We start from the raw sequence: 26,777 nt of genomic DNA, 5'->3' as shown, positions 1-26,777 counted from the left end.
AGGGACCCCAGGGACCCCCGCCCCATGGGGAGGGACCCAAGGGACCCCCGACCCCACAGGGACCCCCACCCCACGGGGAGTGACCCATGGGGAGAGACCCTGACCCGCAGGACCCCTACCGGGACCCTGACCCCATAGGAGAGACCCCATAGGAGGACCCCGACCCTATAGGGAGGATCCTGGCCCCATAGGAGATTCCCTGACCCCATAGGGGGAACCCTGACCCCACAGGGGGATCTCTGACCCCACAGGGGATTCCCTGACCCCATAGAAGGACCCTGACCCCATAAGGAAAACCCTGACCCCATAAGGGACCCCTGATTCCCTAGGAGGATCTCTGACACCATAGGAGACCCTTGACCCCATAGGAAGATTCCTGACCCCATAGGAGATCCATGACCCCATAGAAGGACCCTGACCCCATTAGGGGATCCCCGACCCCATAAACGGATCCTTGACCCCATAGGGATTCCCTGACCCCCAGGGGATTCCCTGACCTCTTAAGGAGAACCCTGACCCCATAGGAGACCTCTGACCCCATAGGGATTCCTGACCCCATAGGGGATCCCTGACCCCATAGGGGGAACCCTGACCCCATAAGGGGATCTCTGATCCCATAAGGGAAACCCTGACCCCATAGGGGATCCCTGACCCCATAGGGGAAACCCTGACCCCATAGGGGGAACCCTGACTCCATAAGGGGATCTCTGACCCCATAAACGGATCCTTGACCCCATAGGGATTCCCTGACTCCATAGGGGATTCCCTGACCTCTTAAGGAGAATCCTGACCCCATAGAAGACCTCTGACCCCATAGGGATTCCTGACCCCATAAACGGATCCCTGACCCCATAAGGGGATCTCTGACCCCATAGGGGATTCCCTGACCCCATAGAAGGACCTTGGCCCCATAGGGGGATCCCTGACCCCATAAACGGATCCCTGACCCCACAGGGATTCCCTGACCCCATAGGGGACCCCTGACCCCATAAACGGATCCCTGACCCCATATGGATTCCCTGACCCCATAAGGGGATCCCTGACCCCATAGAAGGACCCTGGCCCCATAGGGGGATCCCTGACCCCATAAGGGGATCCCTGACCCCATAGGGGGATCCCTGACCCCATAGGGGAGACCCCGACCCCACAGAAGAACCCTGACCCTACCGGGGCTTCCGTGACCCCGCGGGAAGACCCCGACCCCGCAGCAGGACCGGGACCCCCTAGGGGAACTCCCCTGACCCCGCAGCGGGACCCTGACCCCCCGGCCCCCCCCGGCCCCCCCGGCAGGATACGGGGCAGGGCGAAGGGCTGGGCGAAGGCGTGGAAGGCCGACCCCCAGGGGATCTGCCAGGGCGCCGTGTAGGTCAGCACGAAGCGCAGCTTGTGCAGCAGGTCCCACAGCTGGGGGCGGGGGGGTCACGGCCCTGCGACACCCCCCCCGACCAGAGCCCCCGGGTGCCCTTCTGCTCCCCCCCCCAAATAACCCCCGGTCCCCCTGCGTATCCGAGCCCCCCCCCCCAAGCTCCGTCCACCCCCTGAAACATCCCCTGGGTACCTGGACCCCCCCCCCAAACTCCTGTGCCCCCCCGAACTGCCCCCCGCCCCCCATAACCCCTGGGTCCCCTCCTCTGTTGTCCCCCCTCTGTTGTCCCCCCCCATGGGTCCCCTCCTGTACCCCAACCCCCCCCCAAACCCCCTCCCACCTCCCCAGTGCCCCCCCAGCCTTTCCCCTCCCCTCCCAACCCCCAAAACCCCCTCCCTCCCCCCAAATCCCCCCCCAACCCCCTCCCACCTCTCACAGCCCCCCCAAATCCCCCCTGGCTCCCCTCCCACCCCCTCAAATCCCCCCCAAATCCCCCCCAAGCCCCCCTCCACCTCCCCCAAACCCCCCCGGCACCCCCTCCCACCCCCCAACCCCCCCCAAACCCCCCTACCACCCCCAGAGCCCCCCAGCCCCTCCCCACCCTTCTGACCCCCCCCAGGCCCCTCTCCCACCCCCTGGCTCCCCTCCCAGCCCCCAAATCCCCCCCGATCCCCTCTCCCACCCCCCAACCCCCCCCCCAAACCCCCCCCTCCCACCCCCCAGAGCCCCCCAGCCCCTCCCCACCCTTCTGACCCCCCCTCCCCAGGCCCCTCTCCCACCCCCTGGCTCCCCTCTCCCACCCCCAAATCCGTCCCCAACCCCCTCTCCCACCCCCGAAATCCCCTCAACACCCCCCCGGCCCCCAGAGCCCCCCAAATCCCCCTGGCTCCCCTCCCGCCCCCTCAAATCCCCCCAACCCCCCTCCCACCCCCCAGAGCCCCCAGCCCCTCCCCACCCTTCTGACCCCCACCCTCCCCAAGCCCCTCTCCCCCCGGCTCCCCTCCCAGCCCCCAAATCCCCCCGATCCCCTCTCCCACCCCCCAAATCCCCCCAAACCCCCCTCCCACCACCCAAAGCCCCCAAATCCCCCCTGGCTCCCTCCCACCCCCCAAATCCCCTCAACACCCCCTCCCACCCCCAGAGCCCCCCAGCCCCTCCCCACCCTTCCGACCCCTGCCCCCCAAGCCCCTCTCCCACCCCCTGGCTCCCCTCCCACCCCCAAATCCCCTCCAAATCCCCCCTCACCCCCCAACCCCCCCCCCCCGCCCCCCGCGCCCCCCCCCACCTTGGCGGCGAGGAAGGCGGCGAGGAAGAGGTCGAGCAGCGGCCCCTGGGACAGGCGGGGGAAGTCGCAGCCGAAGAGCAGGAGGGCGAGGGCCAGGGCGGGGGGCAGCAGGGAGGGGCTGCAGAAAGCCCCCCGCAGCAGCCGCAGCCCCGCCGCCGTCACCAGCAGCGCCCGCGCGCTGGGGGGGGGGGCACAGAGGGTCGGGGGGGGCCACATGGGGTCAGGGTCAGGGGCACGTGGGGGTCGGGGGGGGGCCCAGGGGGTTGGGGGGCTCAGGGGGTCGGGGTCAGGGGCACAAGGGGGTCGGGGGAGGCCCAGGGGGTCAGGGTCAGACGGGGGTCGGGGGGGGACACAGGGGGGTCTGGGGGGGAACAGGGGGTTGGGGGGGCCCAGGGGGTCGGGGTCAGGGGCACAAGGGGGTTGGGGGGGGCACAGGGGGGTCTGGGGGGGAACAGGGGGATTGGGGGGCCCAGGGGGTCGGGGGGCCCAGGGGTCGGGGTCAGGGGCACAAGGGGTTGGGGGGAGCCCAGGGGGTTGGGGGGCTCAGGGGTTAGGGGTCAGGGGCACACGGGGGTTGGGGGGGCACAAGGGGGTCTGGGGGGGAACAGGGGGATTGGGGGGGCCAAGGATCGGGGTCAGGGGCACACGGGGGTTGGGGGGGCCCAGGGGGTCGGGGTCAGGGGCACAAGGGGGTCGGGGGGCCCAGGGGTCGGGGGGGCCCAGGGGTCGGGGTCAGGGGCACAAGGGGGCCGGAGGGGACACAGGGGGGACTGGGGGGGAAAGGGGGTTGGGGGGGGGGAAGGGGGTTGGGGGGCCCAGGGAGTCGGGGTCAGGGGCACAAGGGGGTTGGGGGGGGCCCAGGGGGTCGGGGGGGCCCAGGGGGTAGGGGTCAGGGGCACAAGGGGGTCGGGGGGGGGCACATGGGGGGTCTGGGGGGGGGAACAGGGGGGTTGGGGGGCCCAGGGGGTCGGGGGCCCAGGGGGTTGGGGTCAGGGGCACAAGGGGGCCGGGGGGGACACAGGGGGGTCTGGGGGGGGAAAGGGGGTTGGGGGGGCCCAAGAGGGGGGTCTGTGGGGGGAAACGGGGCTGGGGGGGGGCACAGGAGGTCAGGGGAGGGGGCACAGCAGGTCGGGGGGGCACAGGGGGTTGCGGGGGGGGGGCACGGGGGACACGGGGGGGCACAGGGGGTCGGGGGGCAGCAAGGGGGTGCCCCCGGGGCCCCCCCACTGCGACCCCGGGTCTCATAGAGGGGAGAGGGGGCGGCTGGGGAGGGGGTCGGGTGGGGTGGGACCCCCCAGGAAAGGTGGAAGAGGGACCCCCCCCCACGGGGAAATGGGGGGGGGGGGGAAGATGGGGTGGGGGGAGATGGGGTGGGACCCCTCGGGGGCTACGGGGCCGGGGGGGATGGGGGCAGGGATCCCACGGGTTTCGGGGGGTCCCCTGGGATTTGGGGGACTCCAATGGGATTTGGGGAGCTCCCGGGGGGGTTCGGGGGGTCCCAGTGGGATCCAGGGGGCTCCTACAGACTTTGGGGGCTCCCACGAGATTTGGGGGCTCCCACGGGGTTTGGGGGGCTCCTACAGACTTTGGGGGGCTCCCACGGGATTCGGGGGCTCCCACGGGGTTTGGGGGGCTCCTACGGTGACCGGGGGCTCCCATGGGGTCCCACGGGGTTTGGGGGGCTCCTACAGACTTTGGGGGGCTCCCACGGGATTCGGGGGGCTCCCACGGGGTTTGGGGGGCTCCTACGGTGACCGGGGGGCTCCCATGGGGTCCCACAGGGTTTGGGGAGCTCCTACAGACTTTGGGGGGCTCCCACGGGGTCCCATGGGGTTCGGGGGGCTCCTATAAACTCTGGGGGCTCCCACGGGATTTGGGGGGCTCCCAAGGGTTTCGGGGGCTCCTACAGACTTAGGGGGACTCCCATGAGGTTCGGGGGCTCCCACGGGGTCCCACGGGGTTCGAGGGGCTCCTACAGGCTTTGGGGGGCTCCCACGAGATTTGGGGGGCTCCCACGGGGTTCGGGGGCTCCTATAGACTTTGGGGGGCTCCCACGGGATTCGGGGGGCTCCCACGGGGTCCCACAGGGTTTGGGGGCTCCTACGGCAACCGAGGGGCTCTCATGGGGTCCCACGGGGTTCGGGGAGCACCTACAGACTTTGGGGGCTCCCACAAGATTTGGGGGGCACCCACAGGGTCCCACGGGGTTCGGGGGCTCCTACAGACTTTGGGGGACTCCCACGGGATATGTGGGGCTCCCACGGGATTTGGGGGGCTCCCACGGGGTTCGGGGGGCACCTATAGACTTTGGGGGACTCCCACGAGATTCGGGGGCTCCCACGGGGTCCCACGGGGTTCGGGGGCTCCTACAGACTTTCTGGGACTCCCACGAGATTCAGGGGGCTCCTATAGACTTTGGGGGGCTCCCACAAGATTTGGGGGGCTCCCACGGGGTCCCACAGGGTTCGGGGGGCTCCTACAGACTTTGGGGGGCTCCCACGGGATATGTGGGGCTCCCACGGGATTTGGGGGCTCCCACGGGGTCCCACGGGGTTCGGGGGCTCCTATAGACTTTGGGGGGCTCCCACGGGATATGTGGGGCTCCCACGGGATTTGGGGGCTCCCACGGGATTTGGGGGCTCCCACGGGATTTGGGGGGCTCCCACGGGGTCCCACGGGGTTCGGGGGCACCTATAGACTTTGGGGGGCTCCCACGGGATTCGGGGGGCTCCCACGGGTTTCGGGGGTTGTGTGGGGGTGTCCCGCGGGACGGGGCCGGGTTTCGGGGTGCCCGTACTGCGTGCAGCCGGCGTCGGGGCGCGCGCTGAGCGCCCGCGCGTGCTGGGTGAGGGCGCTGAGCACCACGGCCGGGTGCAGGCAGCGCTCCAGGGCCTGCAGCGCCGCCAGCGCCTTCTCGAACCACGTCACCTGCGCCGCGCCTGGGGGGGGGGACAAAAAATACTCGGGGGGGTCCAGCCGGGCTCGGCCCCCCCCCCCCGGGCTACGTACCGTGCGCCTCGAAGCGGCCGTGGTCGGGGGGCGCAGCAGGGGCCCCGCCAGGCACCCCCAGGGCAGCGGCTTGCGGAGCTGCGGCAGCAGGTAGTGGGCCCCCAGCCCCAGCAGCGCCACCAGCGCGTGCAGCGCCCAGCCCAGCGCCGGCTGTGGGACGGGGGGGGGACAGGGGGTGTGTGGGGGGGGGCACGGCTGTGTGACCCCCCCCCAGAACCCCCGGACCCCCCCCCCAGAACCCCCAGACCCCCCAGAACCCCCAGACCCTCCCGGTGTCCCCCCCGGCCCCAGCAGCGCCCAGCCCAGCGCCGGCTGCGGGGCGGGGGGGACAGGGTGTGTGTGTGTGGGGGGGGGGCACGGCTGTGTGACCCCCCAGAACCCCTGGACCCCCCCCAGAACCCCCAGACCCCCCGAACTCCTAGACCCCCCCCCAGCACCCCCAAACCCTCCCGGTGTCCCCCCCAGCGCGTGCAGCGCCCAGCCCAGCGCCGGCTATGGGATGGGGGGGACAGAGGGGTGTGTGTGGGGGGGCACGGCTGTGTGACCCCCCCCAGAACCCCCAGACCCCCCCCGGCACCCCCAGACCCCCCCCCCGAGCACCCCCAGACCCCCCAGCGTGCCCCCAAGCCCCACCAGTGCCACCAGCGCACGCAGCGCCCGGCCCGGTGCTGGCTGTGGGACGGGGGGGACGGGGGGGGACACGGAGGTGGCGGGGGGGACCCGGCTGTGTGCCCCCCCCCCGGTGACCCCCCAGCCCCCCCCCCCCGTACCTGGAGGGCGATGAAGACGGTGCTGGCGCTGACGGCGAAGGTCAGCACGGCCACGGCCGGGCACACCACCGCGTCCGACAGCAGCACCTCGCGCTGGGGGGGGGCATGGGGGGCACCCACGGGGGCACCCACGGGGGCACCGGGGTCACCAACGGGGCACCAGGGTCCCCAGCGTGTCCCCAGGGCGTCCTCAGGGGCCCCAGGGCGTCCCCAGGGTCCCTGCGGTGTCCCCAAGGTCCCCAACGTGTCCCCAGTGCAGCCCCAGTGTCCCCAGGGTGTCCCCAGTACGTCCCCAGGGTGCCCCCAGGGTCCCCAGGGTGTCCCCAGGGTCCCCAAAGTGTCCCCAGTGTCTCCCCAGGGTGTCCTCAGGCACCCCAGCGTGTCCCCAGAGTCCCCAACGTCTCCCCAGTGCAGCCCCAAGGTCCCCAGTATGTCCCCAGTACGTCCCCAGGGTCCCCACAATGACCCCAATGCAGCCCCAGGGTCCCCAGTGTGTCCCCAGTACGCCCCCAGGGTCCCCAGGGTGTCCCCAGGGTCCCCAAAGTGTCCCCACCGTGTCCCCAGTGCAGCCCCAGGGTCCCCAGGGTCACCATCATGGCCTCAGGGTCCCCAGAACGACCCCAGGGTGTCCCCAGGGTCCCCAACGTGTCCCCAGTGCAGCCCCAGTGTCCCCAGTATGTCCCCAGTACATCCCCAGGGTCCCCAGAATGATCTCAGGGCTCCCTCAGGGTCCCCAGAATGACCCCACGGTCTCCAACGTGTCCCCAGGGCAACCCCAGGGTCCCCATCATGGCCTCAGGGTCCCCAGGGTCCTCAGGCGCCCCAGCATGTCCCCAGAGTCCCCACCGTGTCCCCAGTGCAGCCCCAGTGTCCCCAGTGTCCCCCCAGTACGTCCCCAGGGTCCCCAGAATGACCCCAGGGCGTCCTCAGGGTCCCCAAAATGTCCCCAGGGTCCCCAATGTGTCCCCAGAGCAGCCCCAGGGTCCCCAGGGTCACCATCACGGCCTCAGGGTCCCCAGAACGACCCCAGGGTGTCCCCAGGGTCCCCAAAGTGTCCCCAGGGTCCCCAACGTGTCCCCAGGGCAGCCCCAGGGTCCCAAGAATGACCCCAGGGTGTCCCCAGGGTCCCCAGGGTATCCCCAGTAGGTCCCCAGGGTCCCCAACATGTCCCCAGGGTCCCCAGGGTGTCCCCAGGGTCCCCAACACGGCCCCAGGGTCCCCGACATCTCCTCAGCGAGTCCCCAGGGTCCCTGACCTGTCCCCAAGGTCCCCAGCGTGTCCCCAGGGTGTCCTCAGGGGGCCCCCAGGGTCCCCCCAGGGTCCCCAGCAAGCCCCCCAAATGTCCCCAGGGTGTCCCCAGCGTGGCCCCGGGGTCCCCCAAATGTCCCCAGGGTGGCCCCAGGGAATCCCCAGGGTCCCCAGCACAGCCCCAGGGTCCCCAGGGTGTCCCCAGCGTCCCCTCAGGGTCCCCAAAATGTCCCCAGGGGGGCCCCAGAGTGTCCCCAGGGTCCCCAACCTGTCCCCAGGGTCCCCAGCACGGACCCAACGTCCCTGGGGGGGGGCGTCCCCAGTGTGGACCCAGTGTCCCCAACGCCCCCCCATTGCCCCCCGTGTTTCCCCAGCACCCCCCACTGTCCCCCCGCACCCCCCAATGCTCCCCCTGTCCCCACGGTGTCCCCAACGCCCCCCCCCCCGGTGTCCCCAACGTCCCCCCCGTGTCCCCCCTGGCCCCCCCTCACCAGGGAGCTGCGCAGCTGCTCGGGGAGGGGGTCCTGCACCTCGGGGCCCCCCCGGGGCCGCGGCTCTCGGGCTCGGGGAAGAGCTTGGCACGGATCAGGGACCTGGGGGGGTGGGGGGGGTCAGGGGCGTGTGCCCCCCCCGTGTCCCCCCCACTGCTCCCCAGATCTCCCAGGACCCTCAGGATCCCCCCAGGCCCCTGGACCCCCCATCCACACAGATCCCCCCAGGACTCCCAGTGCTCCCCGCCCCCCGTTTGCCCCCAAGCCCCCCTGCTTCCCCCCCCGCTTCCCCTTATCCCCCCCAGGACTCTCGCCCCCCCCCCCCCCGAAAACCCCCAACGCCCCCCTTACAGCCCCTGCTCCTCCCCCGAGACCCCCAGATCCCCCCAGAACCCCCCTCCTCCTGTCCCCCCCGGCTCCCCCCAGCACCATACCCCCCCATCACCGTCTGCCCCCCCCCCAAAAAAAACAGCCCACCAACCCCCCCTTACAGCCCCTGGTGCTCCCCCCAGACCCCCAAATCCCCCCAGAACCCCCCTCCCTCTGTCCCCCCAGCCCCCCCCCAGCCCCATAAACCCCCCCCTGCCCCCCATAACCCCCCACAGCCCCACAGCCCCCCCCCAGGACCCTCAGCCCCCCCCCCCAAAAAAACCACCCCCCCAATCCCCCCCCGCCAGCCCCTGATCCCCCCTTCACCCCCATCTCCCCCCAGAACCCCCCTCCCCCTGTCCCCCCGGCCCCCCCCCCCCCCGGCCCCGTAACCCCCCCCCCCGGCCCCATAATCCCCCCCCCCGACCCCATAACCCCCCCCGCCCTGTGCCCCCCCGGCCCACCAGAGCAGGGCCGGGTCGCTGCTCTGGCGGCTCAGGTGGTAGGAGCAGGCCACCAGGAGCCCGCAGAAGACGGAGAAGAGGAGGGGGACCTGCTGCTCCCCCAGGGGGTCTGCGGGGGGGGGCGTCAGGGAGACCCCCCCCCCACACAAGGTCTGCCCCCCCCCCCCCCCGACCCTCTCAGGATCCCCAGAGACCGGCTGGGGGGCACCGAGGGGGATTTAAGACCCGCTCCCCAGGGATGAACACACTGGGGACACCCCTGGTAGGTTTAGGCCCCCCCCCCCCAAAAATCAGCCCTCCCCCCGGTTATATTGAGACCCCTTGGGAAAGACTGGGAGCAGCTCAGGACCCCCCCAAGAAACCCAGGGACCCCCAGAGCCCCCCCCAGCAGCTCAACCCCCCCCCAGAGCATCCCAAGACCCCCCCAGGGCATCTCAGGACCCCCCAGGGACCCCCAGAGCCCCCCCAAGGCACACCAAGACCCCCCAGGGCACCTCAGGACCCCCTGGGGACCCCCAGAGCCCCCCCCCCCAGCAGCTCAGCCCCCCCAGAGCATCCCAAGACCCCCCCAGAACATTTCAGGACCCCCAGGGACCCCCAGAGCCCCCCAAGGCACACCAAGACCCCCCAGGGCATCTCAGGACCCCTTGGGGACCCCCAGAGCCCCCCCAGAGCATCCCAAGACCCCCCCAGTGCATCTCAGGACCCCCTGGGGACCCCCAGAGCCCCCCCCAGCAGCTCAACCCCTCCCCCCACCGCAAGGGGGCACCAAGACCCCCCAGGGCATCTCAGAACCCCCTTGGGGACCCCCAGAGCCCCCCCCCCCAGCATCCCAAGACCCCCCAGGGCATCTCAGGACCCCCTTGGGGACCCCCAGACCCCCCACACCAAACCCAACCCCCCCGGTGCACACTAAAGACCCCCCGGGGCAGCTCAGGGACCCCTTGTCGCACCTCAGGCCAGCCCCCACCCCCCAACCCCTCCGGGCCCCCCGGAGCCCCCCCCAAATGCAGCTCAGCCCCCCCCGCCCCCCACGCCCCCCCCGTACCTGGATGGCCCCCAGGCAGAAGCCGTAGAGCGCGGCGGCGACCAGGAGGCTCCGCGCCAGCCCGTAGAGCGCGGCCAGGGGGCTGGTGGCGGCTTCGGGGGGGGCACACGGTGAGCGGGACCCCCCGGCACACGGGGAAGGGTCCTGGGGGGTTTAAAGGGGGGGGACCCCTACCCGTGCCCCCGAAGACGTGCATGTCGAGCTGCTCCAGCAGGTACATGAGCCCGGTGCTGAGCTGCGGCAGCAGCCCCAGGAGGAAAACCAGGGGGAAGCAGAGGGTGAAAACTGGAGGGGGGGGGTCAGCGCCCGTGCCCCCCCTCAATATAACCCCTCCCACCCCACATTTGATTAAACCCCCCCCCCCAAAAAAATTTTCTCACCCACGGCGACGTCGCGGGCGGCGCGGGCGGCGGCGGGGGAGGGCAGGGGAGGCCGCAGAGCGGGGCCGGGGGGCGCGGGGGGCGCGGGCGCAGGCATCCAGCCCCCAGATGAGGGCGCAGGCCAGGCAGAAGTACAGCGGGCGGCTGTAGGCGATCAGCTCGTTGTGGCCCTGGGGGGGGCAGAGTGAGGTGGGACCCCCCCGGGGACATAGGGACCCCCCGGGGGCTATAGAGCACCCCCCGTAGTCATAGGGTGCCCCTGGGGCCATAGGGACCCCCGAGGCCATAGGGACCCCCAGGACCATAGGGTGCCCCCAGGACTGTAGGGTGCCCCCCCGGGGCATAGGGACCCCCCGCGGGGGCTATAGAGCACCCCCGTAGTGATAGGGGTGCCCCCGGGGCCATAGGGACCCCCCCGGGGCCATAGGGACCCCCCAGGACTGTAGGGTGCCCCCCAGGACTGTAGGGTGCCCCCGGGGCATAGGGACCCCCGCGGGGGCTATAGAGCACCCCTGTAGTCATAGGGTGCCCCCGGGGCCATAGGGACCCCCCAGGACCATAGGGTGCCCCCCAGGACTGTAGGGTGCACCCCCAGTGCCATAGGGACCCCCTGGGGCCATAGGGTGCCCCCAGGGGTGTAGTGATCCCCCCCAGGCCATAGGGACCCCCCCGGGGGCTATAGAGCACCCCCCCGTGGTCATAGGGTGCCCCCGGGGCCATAGGGACCCCCAGGACCGTAGGGTGCCCCCCAGGGCCATGGGGAACCCCCCAGGGCTATAGGGTGCCCCCCAGGGGCATAGGGACCCCCCCAAGGGCATAGGGACCCCCCGGGGGCTATAGAGCACCCCCATGGTCATAGGGTGCCCCTGGGGCCATAGGGCCCCCCAGGGGCTGTAGGGTGCCCCCCAGGGCCTATAGGTGCACCCCACATCCCCCACATCCCCCACATCCCCCCAGGACACGGAGCACCCAGAGGTGCTCCCCTGTTGTCTTTTGGGGGGTCACAAAGCATAGGCCCCCCCCGGGGCATACGGGGACCTGCTGCGAGCTCTATAGCCCACATAGGGAGCTGGTTTGGGGGGGGCACAGCACGTGTAGGGCCCCCCAGGAGCGTAAATCACCCAGAAGCACCCCCCCAATCCACTCCAGGACCCCAAAACCCCCGTATAAGACGTACCGGGCCGCGCTTTGGGACCTTATGGAACAACCCCACGACCCTATAGATCACTCCCAGCACCCTATAGGACGTATAAATCCCCGGGGGGGGGGGTGCTATGGGTGCGACCCCCCTCGCGCAACCCCTGGGCTCACTCACGTGCACGGGGGAGGCGGCGTCGGGCTGCACGCTCTGCAAGGCAACGGGAGGCGCTGGGGACGTTTGGGGGCGCGGGGGGGCGTACAGGGGGCGTACGGGGGCCGGAGGGGGGACGGGACGGGACGCGGGGGCCCCCCACCTTGAGCAGCGAGTACTGGCAGCCGGCGATGACGAGGCAGAACTGGAGGAGGCCGAGGTCGCGGAAGAGGCCCCGCAGCAGCAGCCCGTAGCCCAGGAAGGCCACCAGGGCCACCAGCGCCACCGCCAGCACGATCTCGGGCACCCGGCGGTTCCTGCGGGGGACGGGGGGGGTCGGGGGGGGCTCGGGGGGCTGGGGGGGCTTGGGGGGGGATTGGGGGAGTCTGGGGGGGATTGGGGGAGTCCGGGAGGGGTACGGGGGGCTATGGGGTTGTAAGGGGGGTACACGGGGGCTATGGGGGTGCGGGGGGGTTGGGAGGGGCTGGGGGGGCTCGGGGGGTCTGGGGGGGCTCGGGGGTTCCCCGGGGTTTGGGGATGGGACAGGGGGCGCAGGGGGGCTTGGGGAGGGCGCAGAAGGACACGGGGGCGGCCTTGGGATGGGACGGGACCCCTGGGGCTTGGGGGGGGGGGGGGCTTTGGGGACGTCCCGGGGGTCTTGGGGATATCCTTGGGGGTTTGGGGGGGCCTTGGGGATGTCCCGGGGGGCTCAGGGACACCCCTGGGAGCTTGGGGGGGCTTTGGGGACGTCCCGGGGGTCTTGGGGACATCCCTGGGGGTTTGGGGGGGCCTTGGGGACGTCCCGGGGGGGCTTGGGGACAACCCTGAGGCCTTGAGGGCTTAGGGACATCTTTGGGGACGTCCCGGGGTCTTGGGGACATTTTGGGGGGTTTGGGGGGGGGCCTTGGGGACATTTTTGGGGGTTTGGGGACCCCCTGGGGGCTTGAAGGCTTAGGGACATCTTTGGGGGCTCGGAGGGGGCTTTGGGGACATCCCAGGGGGCTCAGGGACACCCCTGGGGGCTTGGGGACGGCCCCGGGGGCTTGGGGGGACTGGGGGGGCCTGGGGACATTTTGGGGGGTTTGGGGGGGCCTTGGGGACATCCCAGGGGGCTCGGGGACATTTTGGGGGGTTTGGGGGGCCTTGGGGACGTCCCAGGGGGGCTCAGGGATATTTTGGGGGCTTGGGGGCACCCATGGGGGCTTGGGGGGGCTTTGGGGGACGTCTGGGGGTCTTGGGGACATTTTGGGGGGTTTGGGGGGGCCTTGGGGATGTCCGGGGGGGTCAGGGACATTTTCGGGGGTCTCGGGGGGGCCTTGGGGACATCCCAGGGGGCTCGGGGCTGCCCCAAAGCCGCTGGGCTGTGGGAACATCCCCGGGGGGGGGGGACAACGACTTGGGGCTGGGGGGGGGGGGTCCGGGGGGGTCTGGGGGTCCCGGGGGTCCCGGGGGTCCGGGGGTCCCGGGGGGCGCTCACCGGTCGAGCAGCGCCAGCAGCGCCAGGCGGTCGTAGCGGAGGCGCACCCAGCGCCCCGGCAGCACCCAGCACCGGTACGAGCGGCGGGGGGGCCCCGGCCCCGGCCCCCCCCGCGGCGCCGCCGGCTCCAGCAGCTCCAGCTGCGGACGGGGGGGGGTTACAGCAAGGCACGGGGGGGCGTTTTGGGGTGTCCCCCCCCCCGTTATGCGCTCACCTCGGGGGTCTCCGGGGGGCGTCCCGAGGGCCGGGGGGGGCCCCGGGGGCGTCCGCAGAGGCGGTGCTGGAGGAGGGCGAGGGGCGGGCCCTGGGGGGGGGGAACGTCGGGGGGGGGGGCGGGGGCAGCCGGCCAATTATTCCCCCAAATTCCCCCCCCCCCGTTCCCAAACTCCCCCCTTCCCCCCCCGACCCCATACCTCCCCCCCCATTCCCCCCCACCCCAAATTCCCCCCATTCCCCCCCCCACCCCAAATTCCCCCCCCCATTCCCCAAACCCCCCCCCCCAACTCCCCCCTCCGGCCCCAAAATCCCCCCTACTCCCCCCCCCCCGACCCCATAATTCCCCCGCAAATCCCCCCAGCCCCCCAAAAACCCCATACCCCCCCAAACTCCCCCCGTACCCCCCCCCAACACCCCCTGTTCCCCCCTTTACCCCCCCCCCCCCCAAATCCCCCTGTACCCCCCAAAACCCCTCCCTAACCCCCCCCCCCATTACCCCCCCCCAACCCCCCCCGATACCCCCCCCGGCCCCCCCCCCAAACCCCCCATACCCCCCCCAAACAACCCCAAACAATCCCATCACCCTCCAAAATACCCCCGTACCCCCCTACCCCCCGGTACCCCCCAACCCCCCCCAAACCACCCCATTACCCCCCCACCCTCCAAAATACCCCCATACCCCCCCAAACCCCCCCGTACTCCCCCCAAACCCCCCTGTACCCCCCCCAAACCCCCCCCCCGCACCCCCCCGCGCCCCCCCCCCTCACCATCCACCCCGGGGTGGGGGGGGGACACGTGCTCGGCCCCCCCCTCCCGCCCCACGGGGTTCTCGTAGCCGCCGCCGGCCGCCCCGAAGGTGTAGGAGCGCCGCACGCCTGCGGGGAGGGGGTCGGGGCTTTGCGGGGGGTCCTGCCCCCCCCCCAAAAAGCCCAGACCCCCCTCGGCCCCCCCCGGCCCCCCCCCCTCACCGCTCTCGTCGTAGAAGTAGTGCACGGCGCCCTCCGAGGTGTCATCGAAGGCGGCCGCCTCGTGCAGCCCCCCCCGGGGCAGCAGCAGGGCCCCCGCCAGCAGCGTCAGGGCGCGCCCCGGGGGGGGCCGGGGAGCCTGGGGGGGGCAAAAGGGTCAGCGGGGGGGTTAGGGAGGGGGGGGATTGAAGGGGATTGGGGGGGGAAGGGTCAGAGAAGGGGGGAATTTAGGGGATGGGGGGGAAAAAGAGTCGGAGAGGAGATTTAGGGGATGGGGGGGATTTAATGGGGATGGGGGGGCAAAAGGGCCAGCGGGGGGCAGATTTCGGGGGGAAGGGTCAGAGAAGGGGGGAATTTAGGGGATGGGGGGAATTTAGGGGATGGGGGGGCAAAAGGGTCAGCGGGGGGTTAAGGGGATGGGGGGGTTAAGGGGGGGGTTAAGGGGGGTTACCCGGGGGGGGAGCCCATGGCGGAGGAGGGGGCGTGGGGTTGGAGCCGGCGTGGTGGCGGCGGCGCGGGGGGGCTCCCTGCAGTGCTGGGGGGTAAAAGGGGGTTGGGGGGGGCTGGTTGTGGGGCTGAGCCCCCCCAGACCCCAAGCCCGCCCCCCCCCCAGGACCCCCAAAGACCCAAAGAGCCCCCCCAGACCCCCTGCACTCCCCCCAGGACCCAAAGAGCCCCCCAACCCCCAGGATTCCCCCCCCAGACCCCCCCCCCAGACCCTGAGAAATCCCCCCAGGACCCCCCGCTATGGGGCAGGACCCCCCAGGACCCCCCAACCCCCGCTATGGGGCAGGACCCCCCCAGGACCCCCCCAACCCCCCCGCTATGGGGCAGGACCCCCCAGGACCGCCCCAACCCCCCCGCTATGGGGCAGGACCCCCCAGGACCCCCCACCCCCCGCTATGGGGCAGGAGGGGCAGGACCCCCAGGACCCCCAACCCCCGCTATGGGGCAGGACCCCAACCCCCCACTATGGGGCAGGACCCCCCAGGACCCCCCATCTATGGGGCAGGACCCCCCAGGACCCCAACCCCCCGCTATGGGGCTCCCCCCCCCAGTCACCTCCTGCTCCGTCGCCGTCGCCCCCCCGGGGCTCTCTGCCCCCCAGCCCGGTTTCTGCCCCCCCCGGCAGGCGGGGGCGCCTCCAGGTCGGCCTTGGCGAGGGGGCTGCCGGGGGGGGGGGCTGCCGGGGGGGGCAGAGCCTCGGCCGAGAGGGAGGAAGAGGAGGAGGAGGAGGAGGAGGAGGAGGAAGGGCTGGAGGCCAGGCTGAGCTCCCCGACCCCCCGACCCCCCCGCGGCGAGGGGGTGTCCAGGGGGGTGGAAGCGGTGCCGGGGGTGCCCCCCCGCCCCCCCAACCGCGGGGGGCTCCGATGCTGCGGGAGGGGGGGCACATCCGCACCCGGGGGGGGGGCTGCCTCCTGCAGGGCGATTTATTCGGGGGGGGGAGAAAAATAAAGTCGGGGGGTCCAAAATGTTGGCCCCCGCACCCCGAATTTTTTTGGGCCCCCCCCAACTCACCGGTGCCCCCGGGGGCGCGGCGCAGGCGGTGGCGGTCGGCGGCGGTGACGATGACGTTGGTGCTGCCGCGCTCCCGCAGCAGCTGCCGGAGGTCTGGGGGGGCCGGGGGGGGGGTGTCAGGGGCTGGGGGGGGGCACACGAGGCCGGGGGGGGGCAATAGGGACAGGGAGGGGGGCAATTGGGGGGCTGGGGGGCGGAGATGCGGCCCCCGCTCACCTGCGGGCTCTTCAAGCTGGGGGAGCAGCTCCTGGGGGGGCACAGAAAGGTTTTGGGGGGGTCGGGGGGGGTTAAAGGGTCGGGGGGGTTAGGGGTGCCTCCCCCGGTAATTTTGTCCCCCCCCGCTCACCGAGAGCTGGTTGAAGCCGCAGAGCGAGGGCTGGGAGCTGCAGTGCGCGGGGTGCCGAGCCTGGCCGGCGCAGCTCCGCCAGCTCCAGCGCCCCCCGGGGGCCTGCGGGGGGAGGAGGGGGAATCAGAGCTGGGGGGGGCAGCGCAGCACCCCCCCCCCCATAATAACAATTGGGCCCCCCCCCCCAGAAGCCCTTGGATGGCAAAGAGCCCCCCTCTGTGAGACCAGGGCACCTCCGGAGCCCCCCAGAGCCTCAGGGACCCCCCAGGACCCCCCAAGACCCAAAGAGCCCCCCTAGGACCCCCCAAAGCAGTAACCCTGACCCCAAGAGCCCCTTTAGAGCCCCCCAGAATAAACGACCCCCCAAACCCCTGATGCCCCCGATGCCCCCAGCCCTTCATGTCCCCCCCGGACCCAAAGAGCCCCCCCAAGACCCCAGAACTCCCCCAAAGACCCCCCCAGACCCCCAGGACCCCCAGGACCCCCCAAGACCCAAGGAGCCTGCCCAGACCCCTAGGACCCCCCAGACCCCCGCCCCCCCCCAATCAATAACCCCGACCCCAACCCCCTTAGAGCCCTCCCAAGACCCCCCTAAGCCCCTCGAACCCCCACCCCGGTGCCCCCCCCCTCCCCGGTGCCCCCCCCCCCTCCCCGGTGCCCCCCCCACTCACCTCGCATGCCCGTTGCCCTCCTCGCCCCCCGGATCCCCGAGCAGCGCGGCGGCCCCCCCTCGCCCCCCCCTCGTCCTCGGGGGTCGCCGTCGGGGTCGGGCTCGGCGCCGCGGTCGAAGGCGGCGTGCAGGCGGAAGTTGACGGCCTTCACCGCCCCGAAGAAGGCGGCCACCAGCCCGCAGTACAGCCCCAGCGCCGCGGGGCCCGGCGGCAGCGCCTGGGGGGGGGGGCACGGGGGTCAGGGGGCGGGGGAGGGGTCCGAGGGGGGATTTGGGGGGTTCTGGGGGATTTGGGGGCTAGGGGGATCTGAGGGGTCCTGGGGGGTTTGGGGGCTAGGGGGGATCTGAGGGGTCCTGGGGGGTTTGGGGGGCTAGGGGGGATCTGAGGGGTCCTGGGGAGGTTCAGGTATTGCCAGGGGTTGGGTGGGGGGCCGGGGGGTCCAAAGAAGGAGCTGGGGGGGATCTTGGGGGTCCTGGGGGGATTTGGGGGGGCTGGGGGGATCTGAGGGGTCCTGGGGGAGATCTGAGGGGTCCTGGTGGGATTTGGGGGGCCGGGGGGGATCTGAGGGGTCCTGGGGGATTTGGGGGGGGCCGGGGGGGGATCTGAGGGGTCCTGGGGGAGATCTGAGAGGTCCTGGTGGGATTTGGGGGGCTAGGGGGATCTCTGGGGTCCTGGGGGATTTGGGGGTCTTGGGAGGTTCCTGGGGGGATCTGAGGGGTCCCGGGGGGGTTGGGGGGTCCTGGTAGTGCCAGGGATCAACAGGGGGGCCGGGGGAGTCCAAAGAGGGGGCTGGGGGGGGGGGGGTCTGAGGGGGCCTGGGGGGATTTGGGGGTCCTGAGGGAGATCTGGGGGGTCCCAAGGGGCGCTGAGAGGATCTGGGTGGTCGGGGGGGGGACCTGGGGGGATTCCGTGTGGGGGGAGCTGAGGGGGCCCGGGAGGAGCCGGGGGAGTCCCGGGGGGCAGCGGGGGGGGTCCCGGGGGGACCTGAAGAGTCCGGGGGGGGCTGGGGGAGACTGATGGGTCCCGGGGGGTCCCGGGGGGCTGGGGGAGACTGAGGGGTCCCGGAAGGGTCCCGGGGGGCCCGCGCCACCCCGCCGCTCACGGTGTAGAGCAGCAGCGGGAGGCCGAGCAGGAAGAGCCAGGCGTAGAGGTGGAAGCAGTTGGCGAAGGGCCCCAGGTGCGGGTCCAGGAAGCAGCCGCCGGTGAGCGAGGCCCAGAGGCCCTGCCGCGCCACCTGCCGCCACTGCGCGCCCATCGCCGGCCACCGCCGCCGCTTCCGGGTCGCGCCCGGCACGGCCCCGCCGCCGCGCCGCCGCTTCCGGGTCGCGCCCGTGACGTCACGGCAACTTCCGGCGCGCGTGCGCCGCGCCTCGCTTCCCCACGCTGCGCACGCGCCGCCCCGCCCCTACGTACACTGCGCACGCGCTTCCCTGCACTGCGCATGCGCCCCCCCCCGCCGGTTTTGCACGCGGCGCATGCGCCGCGGCGCGCCCCCAGCCGCTCCTCCCTCCGAGGCCACGCCCCCCGCCGGTGGATGGCGCGAGGCCCCGCCCAGCTGGGAGCGGAATAGCCACGCCCCCTCCCGGCGGCGCACGCGCGCCGGTGCGGCGCTCGCCCAGCAGCCCCGCCCGCTCTGAAAGCGAGCCGCGCATGCGCGCTGATAGCGAGACGCCGCTCCCCCTCCCCTCCTCGCCGCGCGTGCGCGCCCTGTACAGGGAGGGAGGGGGAGCGGGGAAGGGGCTCGGCGCATGCGCACAGCAGCGGGGGGAGGGGGTACGGGGGGACCCAAAGTTCCGGGGCTCGCGGGCCCGGGGGGACCCAAAGGGCGGCGGCACCGCGGGTCCGTCCCCAACGGGGCCCCCCGGGCCCGGCAGGCCCCGAGCAGGCCCCGCAGCCCCCGGGACCCCCGGAACCCCCGGAGAGCCCCCGGGAGGCCGGGCCCGGCCCCCCCCGCCCCCGTCACCCCCCCGGGCCCCCCCCGGGGCCCATCCCCGCGCCCCCCCCGCCTCAGGCCCCGCGTCCGGGCCCGCCCCGTCCGGCGCTGGTTCCTTTTCCTTTGTCCCGGTGACAATGTCCCGGCTCCGCCTTCCCGCCGCCGCCTCCAGCCCCAGGGCAGCGCGGGGCCGGGGGACGCCGCAGGACCCCGAGGGAAAAACCGCCCCCCCCCCCCCCCCCCCGGGCCCTGCTCGCCGGGAGACGCCGCTTCCTGCCCCGGGAGGGGGCACCGGGGACCGGGGGGGGTAACGGGGACCGGGAGGGGCGGCGGGGGCGAGGGGACGAGGGGGGGCGGGGGGACCGGGGGGGGTAGCGGGGACCGGGGGGGCCGTGCGAGACAGGGGGGAAGGAGGAGGGGGGACGGGGGGGCTGGAATGGCCGGGGGGGAACGGGGGGTTGGGGGGGGTGCGGGGGCCTGTAGGGACCCCCGGGGGCTGTGATGGACGGCAGGGACCAGTAAGGACCAGCAGGGACCATTAAGGGCCAGTAGGGATCAATAGGGAGCAGCAGGCAGCCATAGGGACCAGTTAGGACCAGCAGGGACCATTAAGGGCCAGTAGGGATCAATAGGGACCAACAGGCACCCGTAGGGACCCCAGTGACCCCCAGGGACCATGGGGGTCCCCGGTGACCCCCAGGAGCTGTAGGGACCCCCAGGGACTGGAGAGGCTCAAAGGGACACCGGGCACCCGTAGGGACCCCAATAGGACCCATAGGGCCCCCGGGCACCCATAGGAGCCATAGGGACCCTCAGGCACCCATAGCCTCCCATAGGAGCCGTAGGGACCCCGATAGGACCTGTAGCCCCTCCTAGGCACCTATAGGGTCCCTCATAGGACCCATAGGGACCCCCATAGGAGCTGTAGGACACCCATAGGCCCCCAGGTACCCATAGGGTCCCCCATAGGTGGTGTAGAGCACCCATCGGGCCCCCAGGCACCCGTAGGGTCCCCCGTAGGTGGTGTAGGGCACCCCTAGGGCCCCCCGGCACCCATAGGGACCCCCATAGGAGCTGTAGGGCACCCATAGGGCCCCCAGGCACCCCAAGGCTCCCCATAGGAGCCGTAGGGCCCCCCTGGCACCCATAGGGACCCCCAGAGGAGCTGTAGGGACCCCCAGGCACCCATAGGACCCCCCCCCAGGAGCTGTAGGGCACCCATAGCCCCCCCAGCCGCCCCTAAACCCCTCAGCGCCCCCCATGGAGTGGGACCAGGCCTCCCCCTCCCCGTCCCCGTCCCCCCGGGGGGCTCCCGCTCCCCATCGCCGTCCCCCGTCCCCCCTGGGGCCTCCCGCTCCCCGTCCCCGCGGGGGGCTCCCGCTCCCCGTCCCCGAGCCCCGCTCCCGTTCCCCTTCCCCCCGGGGGCGGGGGCCCGGCGCAGGCGGCTTTCGGGGAGCTGCGGCTGGAGGAGCTGATCGGGGCGGGGGGCTTCGGGCGCGTCTTCCGGGGGACGTGGCGGGGGCAGGTGGTGGCCGTGAAGGCGGCGCGGGGCGAGGCGGGGGCGGCGGGGGCGGCCAGCCTGCGGCGCGAGGCCCGGCTCTACGCCCGCCTGCGGCACCCCAACGTGGTGGCCCTGCGCGCCGTCTGCCTCGAGCCCCCACCTGTGCCTGGTGATGGAGTTCGCGGCGGGGGGCCCCTCTCGCGGGCGCTGGCGGGGCGCCGCGTCCCCCCCGCCGTGCTGCTGGACTGGGCGCGCCAGGTGGCCCGGGGCATGCGGTACCTGCACGGGGCCCCCGTGCCCCTCATCCACCGCGACCTCCAAGTCCAGCAACGGTGAGCTGGGGGGGGGGGGGCTTGGGGGGGCTGGGAAGGGGGCTGGGGCGGAGACGAGGGGGCCTTTGGGTGCTGGGGGGGCTCGGGGTGGAGAGGAGGGAGCTTAGGGTGGAGGGTGGGGGGCTTTGGGTGCTGGGAGGGGGGCTGGGGGCGGAGAGGAGGGGGCCTTTGGGTGCTGGGAGGGGGGATTTGGGGTGGACAGGGGGACTTTTGGGGGCTGGGGGGCTGGGAGGGGGGCTGGGGCGGAGACGAGGGGGCCTTTGGGTGCTGGGGGGCTTGGGGTGGAGAGGAGGGAGCTTAGGGTGGGGGTGGGGGGCTTTGGGTGCTGGGAGGGGGGATTTGGGGTGGAGGGGGAGGCTTTTGGGGGCTGGGAGGGGACTTTTGGGGGCTGGGGGGGGCTGGGAGGGGGAGCAGGGGTGGAGGGGGGGGCCTTTGGGTGCTGGGGGGCCTGGGGTGGAGAGGAGAGAGCTTAGGGTGGAGGGTGGGGGGTTTGGGTGCTGGGAGGGGGGGCTGGGGCGGAGACAAGGGGGCCTTTGGGTGCTGGGAGGGGGATTTGGGGTGGACAGGGGGACTTTTGGGGGCTGGGGGGGCTGGGAGGGGGGCTGGGGGGCTGGGAGGGGGGGGGCTGGGGCGGAGAGGAGGGGGTCTTCGGGTGCTGGGGGGCCTGGGGTGGAGGAGGGGGCTTGGGGTGGAGGGGGGGGCTTTGGGGGCTGGGGGAGGCCCTGGGTTGGAGGGGGGGGGGGGCTAGGGTGGAGATGTGGGGGACCTGGGGTGGAGGGGGGACTTTTGGGGGCTGGGGGGGGGGGGGTCAGCGTGTGTTTAGGGGGGCACTGGCTATTTTGTGGAGGAACCTCGATATTTTGGGGGGGGAACAATAGTGTTTTTTGGGGGGGAGGAACAATAATTTTTTTGGGGGGGGAACAATAATTTTGGGGGGGGAACGATAATTTTGGGGGGGAACAATAATTTTTTGGGGAGGGACACAATAATTTTTTTGGGGGGGGGTTCGATGATCCCTCCGCGACTTCCGCAGGCCTCAGGGCGCTGCCTCACGGGCGGTCCCCCCCGCCTTTGTCTCCCTGCCCCCCTCCTCGAATTCCTGCCCCCCCCGATTTATTCCCCCCCCCCCCGCAGTGCTCCTGGCGCAGCCGCTGGCGGGCGACGCCGTGCGCGGCACCACGCTGAAGATCAGCGACTTCGGGCTGGCGCGCGAGTGGCAGCGCACCACCAGGATGAGCGCCGCCGGCACCTACGCCTGGATGGCGCCCGAGGTCATCAAGGCCTCCACCTTCTCCAAGGGCAGCGACGTCTGGAGGTGGGGGGGGCGCGGGGGGCTCAGGGGGGGGTTGGGGGGATGGGACCCCCCTCGTTCGCTCGCCGCCCACCCTAAGTTACGGGGTGCGGGTGGTGGGCGAGGTGCTGGGGGATGGGGGGGGGGCAGGGGGGCTGGGACCACCCCAAGACCCCCCAGGACCCCCCTCACCCTGGGGGTGTGGGGGTCAGGGGGGGGGGCGCGCGGGGGGGGGTTGGGGGGGGTTTAGGGGGATGGGACCCCCCTCGTTCGCTCGCCGCCCACCCTAAGTTACGGGGTGCGGGTGGTGGGCGAGGTGCTGGGGGATGGGGGGGGGATTGGAGGGGGTGGGGGGGGCAGGGGGGCTGGGACCACCCCAAGACCCCCCAGGACCCCCCCCACCCTGGGGGTGTGGGGGTCGGGGGGGGCGCAGGGGGGGGGTTGGGGGGTTGGGGAGATGGGACCCCCCTCGGTTGCTGCCCGCCTGCCCTAAGTTATAGGGTGCGGGTGGTGGGCGAGGTGCTGGGGGATGGGGGGGTGGGGGGGGGCAGGGGGGCTGGGACCCCCAGGACCCCCTCACCCTGGGACCCCCCCACTAACCCTGGACCCCCCGTTCACTCCACAAGCCCCCTCCCTAAGTTACGGGGTGCTGCTGGGGGGCGAGGTGCCGCGCTACGGGATGGGAGGGGGTGGGATGGGATGGGATGGGGGGGGTCAGGGGGCTGGGACCCCCGGGACCCCAGGACCCCCCCCCCCCCAAATTTTAACCCCCCCCCAGCTACGGGGTGCTGCTGTGGGAGCTGCTGACGGGCGAGGTGCCGTACCGGGGCATCGACGGGCTGGCGGTGGCCTACGGGGTGGCCGTCAACAAGCTGACGCTGCCCATCCCCTCCACCTGCCCCGAGCCCTTCGCGCAGCTCATGGCGGGTGAGGGGGCGGGGGGGGCGGGGGGGGGGGGGGTCCGGGGGGGTGGGGGAGGGGTCCGGGGGGGTGGGGGGGGGGTCTGCGGGGGGTGGGGGGGGGCATGGGGTGTGGGGGTCTGGGGGGGTTTGGGGGGTGTGGGGGGTATGGGGGAGGTCTGGGGGGCGCAGGGGGGTCTGGGGGTGGGGGGGGCATGGGGTATGGGGGTCTGGGGGGTCTGGGGGGTGTGGGGGGGGTCCAGGGGGCGTGGGGGGGTCCGGGGGGTGAGGGGGGTCTGGGGGCTTTGGGGGGCATGGGGTGTGGGGGGTCTGGGGGAGTTTGGGGGGGTTTGGGGGGTCCGGGGGGTGAGGGGGGTCTAGGGGCTCCGGGGGGGGCATGGGGTGTGGGGGTCTGGGGGGCTTGGGGGGGTCTGGGGTGCATGGGGGAGGTCCGGGGGGCATGGGGGGGCATGGGGCAGGGGCGTCTGGGGAGTGTTGGGGGGGGCTTGGGGGGGTCCGGGGGGTGGGGGTGGGGGTCTGGGGGGTGGGGGGGTCTGGGGGGTGTGGGGGAGGTCCGGGGGGCATGGGGGGGCATGGTGCGGGGGGGTCTGGGGGGTCCGGGGGGATTTGGGGTGGCATGGGGGGGTCTGGGAGGCTTGGGGGGTCTGGGGGAGTTTGGGGGGTCTGGGGGCGTGGGGAGTGGGTGGCTGGGGGGTGGGGGGTGGGGGGGGCTTTTTTGGTGGGGGGGCTTTTGGGGGGGCCCTGGGGTGCTGGGGAGGTGCTGGGGGCATTTGGGGCGGGGTTTTTGGCCCTCTTTGGGGCATTTTTCGGGCGTTTCGGGAGACGTTGGGACGATTCCGGGGCCCCCTGGGCGCCGGGCAAAGCGTTGGGGTCGTTTTTGGGGGGAGGCTGGGGCTTTTGGGGGGTCGCTTGGGGCCTTTTGGGGACACTTGGGTGCTGGGAAAGGTGCCGGGGCCGTTTTGGGGGACTTTCTGGTCCTTTTGGGAACGCTTGGGCCCTTTTGGGGACCCCTGGGTGCTGGGAAGGCCCCCCGGCTCCTTCTCGGGGTCCCCCGGCTCCTTTTCGGGGACCCCCGGCTCCTTTTGGGGACCCCCGGCTCCTTTTCGGGGACCCCCGAGCCCGGGGGGGGACCTCGGGGCTTTTTGGGGAACATCGGGGTGCTGGAGAAGGTGCTTGGGGCCGTTTTGGGGATGTTTGGGTCCTTTTGGGGACTTTCGCTCCTTTTGGGGACCCCTGGGTGCTGGGAAGGCCCCCCGGCTCCTTTTCGGGCCCCCCGGCTCCTTTTCGGGACCCCGGCTCCTTTTCGGGGACCCCCGAGCCCCGGGGGTTTCCTTCGGGGCCCCCCCCGTGACCCCCCTCCCTCCCCGTGCCCCCCCAGCGTGCTGGGAGCAGGACCCCCACCGGCGGCCGGGCTTCGGGGCCATCCTGGGGCGCCTGGCGGCGCTGGAGCCGGGGGGCTGGGGCCCCCGAGTCCTTCCACTCCCTGCAGCAGGACTGGCGCCGCGAGATCCAGGGGCTCTTCGACGAGCTGCGGGCGCGGGAGAAGGTGCGGCCCCCCCCCACCCGCGGCCCCCCCCCGGTATCCCTGCCCTGTCCCCGTGCCCCCCAAAGCCCCCCCCCCAAGTCCCCCGCTTGTCCCTGAGCCCCCCGTGCCCCCCGCAACGTCCCCACGCCCCCTGTATCCCCCCTGCCCCCCAATGTCCCCGTGCCCCCCATTCCCCCAGTACCCCCCCCAATACTCCCCCCCGTCCCCCCCCACCTCCCCATTCCCCCCGACACCCTCCATCACCCCCCTACCCCCACCCCCCAGCCCCCCCCCCCCCCCCCACCCCCCAGTACCCCCCCGGTCCCCCAACACCCCCCATTCCCCCCAGTACCCCCCCTCACCTCCCCATTCCCCCTGACACCCCCCATCACCCCCCTACCCCCCCGACACCCCCATTCCCCCCTTGCCCCCACCGCCCCCCCTTCCCCCCCTTGCCCCCTGAGCCCCCCCTTGCCCCCTGAGCCCCCCTTGCCCCCAACGCCCCCCTTGCCCCCTGAGCCCCCCCTTTCACCCAACACCTCCCCTTCCCCCCTTGCCCCCTGAGCCCCCCTTGCCCCCTGAGCCCCCCTTGCCCCCTGAGCCCCCCCCGAGCCCCCCCTTGCCGCAGGAGCTGCTGAGCCGGGAGGAGGCGGTGGCGCGGGCGTCGCGGGCGCAGCGGTGCCAGGCGGAGGCACTGCGGCAGCGCGAGGCGGCGGTGGCACGCCGCGAGCTGGAGGTGCTGGAGCGGGAGCTCAGCCTGCTGCTGCGCGGCCCCCGCGCCCCCCCGGCCCCAAGAGGCGCAGACCCCCTTCCGGAGGCCCCGGCGGCCCGCCGACCACATCGGCATGCCACAGGGTACGGGGGGGGGGGGGGTGCTGGGGGGGTACGGGGGGCTGGGGGTACGGGGGGCTGGGGTTAGGGGGGCTGGGGGGTGGGGGGGGTGTTTGGGGGCTGGGGGGGGCGTGGGGGATTTGGGGGTCCTGGGGTATTCGGGGGATCTGGGGTGTATTGGGACCGGGGGGCATGGGGGGTATATGGGGGTATTTAGGGGGCTGGGGGGGGCAGGGGGTATGGGGGGATTTGGGGGCCGTGGGGTACTGGGGGGATCTGGGGTGTTTTGGGACTGGGGGCGTGGGGGGATTTGGGGGCTGGGGGCGTTTGGGGGATGGGGCTATTGGAGAGGGTCTTGGGGTATTTGGGGTCCTGGGGGGGCTTTGGGGAGCCGGGGGGGGGCTGGGCACGTGGGGGGTCCGGGGGCCGCGCTGACCCCCCCCCCTCCCCGCCCCCCAGACTTCAAGCACCGTCTGACCGTCCAGGCCTCGCCGGGGGGGACCCGCGGGGCCACGACCCCGAGGAGGGGCCGGGGGGTCGCCCCCTTCCCCCGCCTGCGCGCCATCCAGCGTGAGTGACGTCAGCGCCCTGCCCCCGTGACGTCATCGCCCGCCCCGTGACGTCATCGCCTGCCCCGTGACGTCACCGCCGGGGGGGAAGGGGAGGGAGAGGAGACGAAGTGACGTCATGGGGACGGGGGGGGCTGTTTGTGTGTGGCGTCACTGCCCCGGTGATGACGTCACTGCCCCGGTGATGACGTCACTGCCCCGGTGATGATGTCACGCCCCCGGCGGTGACGTCACAGGGGCGGAGCTGACCCCGCCCTCTCCCCCCAGTGGAGCCGTCGGAGGAGGCGGAGCCAGCGCGGGGCAAGGGCGGCCCCCCGACGGCAGGTGGGTCACGTGACCCCCGGTGACGTCACCCGTGTCCCCGATGATGTCACCTGTGCCTTCGATGACGTCACCCACGGCACAATGACGTCATCAGTGCCCCCAATGACATCACCCACACCCCGATGATGTCACCTGTGCCCGCCAATGACATCACCCATCTCCCCAATGACATCACTCATGCCCCTGATGACACCACCCACCCCTGATGACGTCACCCAGGTCCCTGGTGACATCACCCACCCCTGATGACGTCACCCACATCCCCGATGACATCATCCCAGTCCCCAATGATGTCACCCGTGCCCACCAATGACACCCCCACCCCCGATGATGTCACCTGTGCCCCCAACGACATCACCAATACCCCCAATGACATCACCAACGCCCCCAATGACGTCACACGCCCCCTGATGACGTTACCACCCCCTGATGACGTCACCTCCCCCCCCCCCCAGGCGCCGTCCGCGGCCGGAGGACCCCACCTGGTACCCGGAAGCCGAGGACCCCGCCCCGGGGGAGCCTCCCCGAACGGTGAGTGCCGGGGGGGGGGGCACATTTTTTGGGGGGGGGGTGTCCCAGCCCCTCCCCCACCCCCTGATCCCCCCCCCCGTTCCCCCGCAGGCGACGCCGCTGAGGC

The 26,777-nt window shown here is 72.7% G+C and overlaps 2 protein-coding genes across 2 annotated transcripts in view; one reads left to right on the top strand and one right to left on the bottom strand.

The window, feature by feature from the left end:
- The window catches only part of LOC136789227 (pecanex-like protein 3), a 35,341-nt gene extending 16,713 nt beyond the window's left edge, over positions 1-18,628 (bottom strand). The window contains 23 exon segments of the mRNA XM_066989205.1: positions 1,296-1,404; positions 2,652-2,829; positions 5,449-5,590; positions 5,654-5,810; positions 6,431-6,523; positions 8,170-8,213; positions 8,216-8,271; positions 9,003-9,102; positions 9,105-9,111; positions 10,051-10,142; positions 10,225-10,335; positions 10,431-10,522; positions 10,524-10,600; positions 11,746-11,778; positions 11,885-12,038; positions 13,199-13,338; positions 13,413-13,502; positions 14,189-14,289; positions 14,383-14,518; positions 14,831-14,914; positions 15,442-15,581; positions 16,915-17,131; positions 18,017-18,628. Of these exon segments, the coding sequence (XP_066845306.1) occupies positions 1,296-1,404; positions 2,652-2,829; positions 5,449-5,590; positions 5,654-5,810; positions 6,431-6,523; positions 8,170-8,213; positions 8,216-8,271; positions 9,003-9,102; positions 9,105-9,111; positions 10,051-10,142; positions 10,225-10,335; positions 10,431-10,522; positions 10,524-10,600; positions 11,746-11,778; positions 11,885-12,038; positions 13,199-13,338; positions 13,413-13,502; positions 14,189-14,289; positions 14,383-14,518; positions 14,831-14,914; positions 15,442-15,581; positions 16,915-17,131; positions 18,017-18,169 (2,506 nt within the window). The 5' untranslated portion in view covers positions 18,170-18,628.
- On the top strand, positions 18,565-26,774 carry MAP3K11 (mitogen-activated protein kinase kinase kinase 11). The gene is given in 16 exon segments (XM_066989204.1): positions 18,565-18,687; positions 19,978-20,214; positions 20,217-20,500; positions 20,502-20,530; positions 20,533-20,666; positions 20,668-20,680; positions 21,815-21,995; positions 22,750-22,898; positions 24,270-24,348; positions 24,350-24,437; positions 25,045-25,211; positions 25,213-25,271; positions 25,707-25,817; positions 26,084-26,140; positions 26,596-26,671; positions 26,762-26,774. Coding segments are annotated over 16 exon segments (1,800 nt in total).
- Positions 26,775-26,777: the final 3 nt, after the last annotated feature.

The sequence above is a fragment of the Anser cygnoides genome, unplaced genomic scaffold (genome assembly GCF_040182565.1).
Source record: "Anser cygnoides isolate HZ-2024a breed goose unplaced genomic scaffold, Taihu_goose_T2T_genome scaffold_43_1, whole genome shotgun sequence".
Taxonomy (NCBI): Eukaryota; Metazoa; Chordata; class Aves; order Anseriformes; family Anatidae; genus Anser; species Anser cygnoides.
The sequence above is the reverse complement of the archived record's forward strand: the minus strand, read 5'-3'. Positions and strand labels throughout refer to the sequence as shown.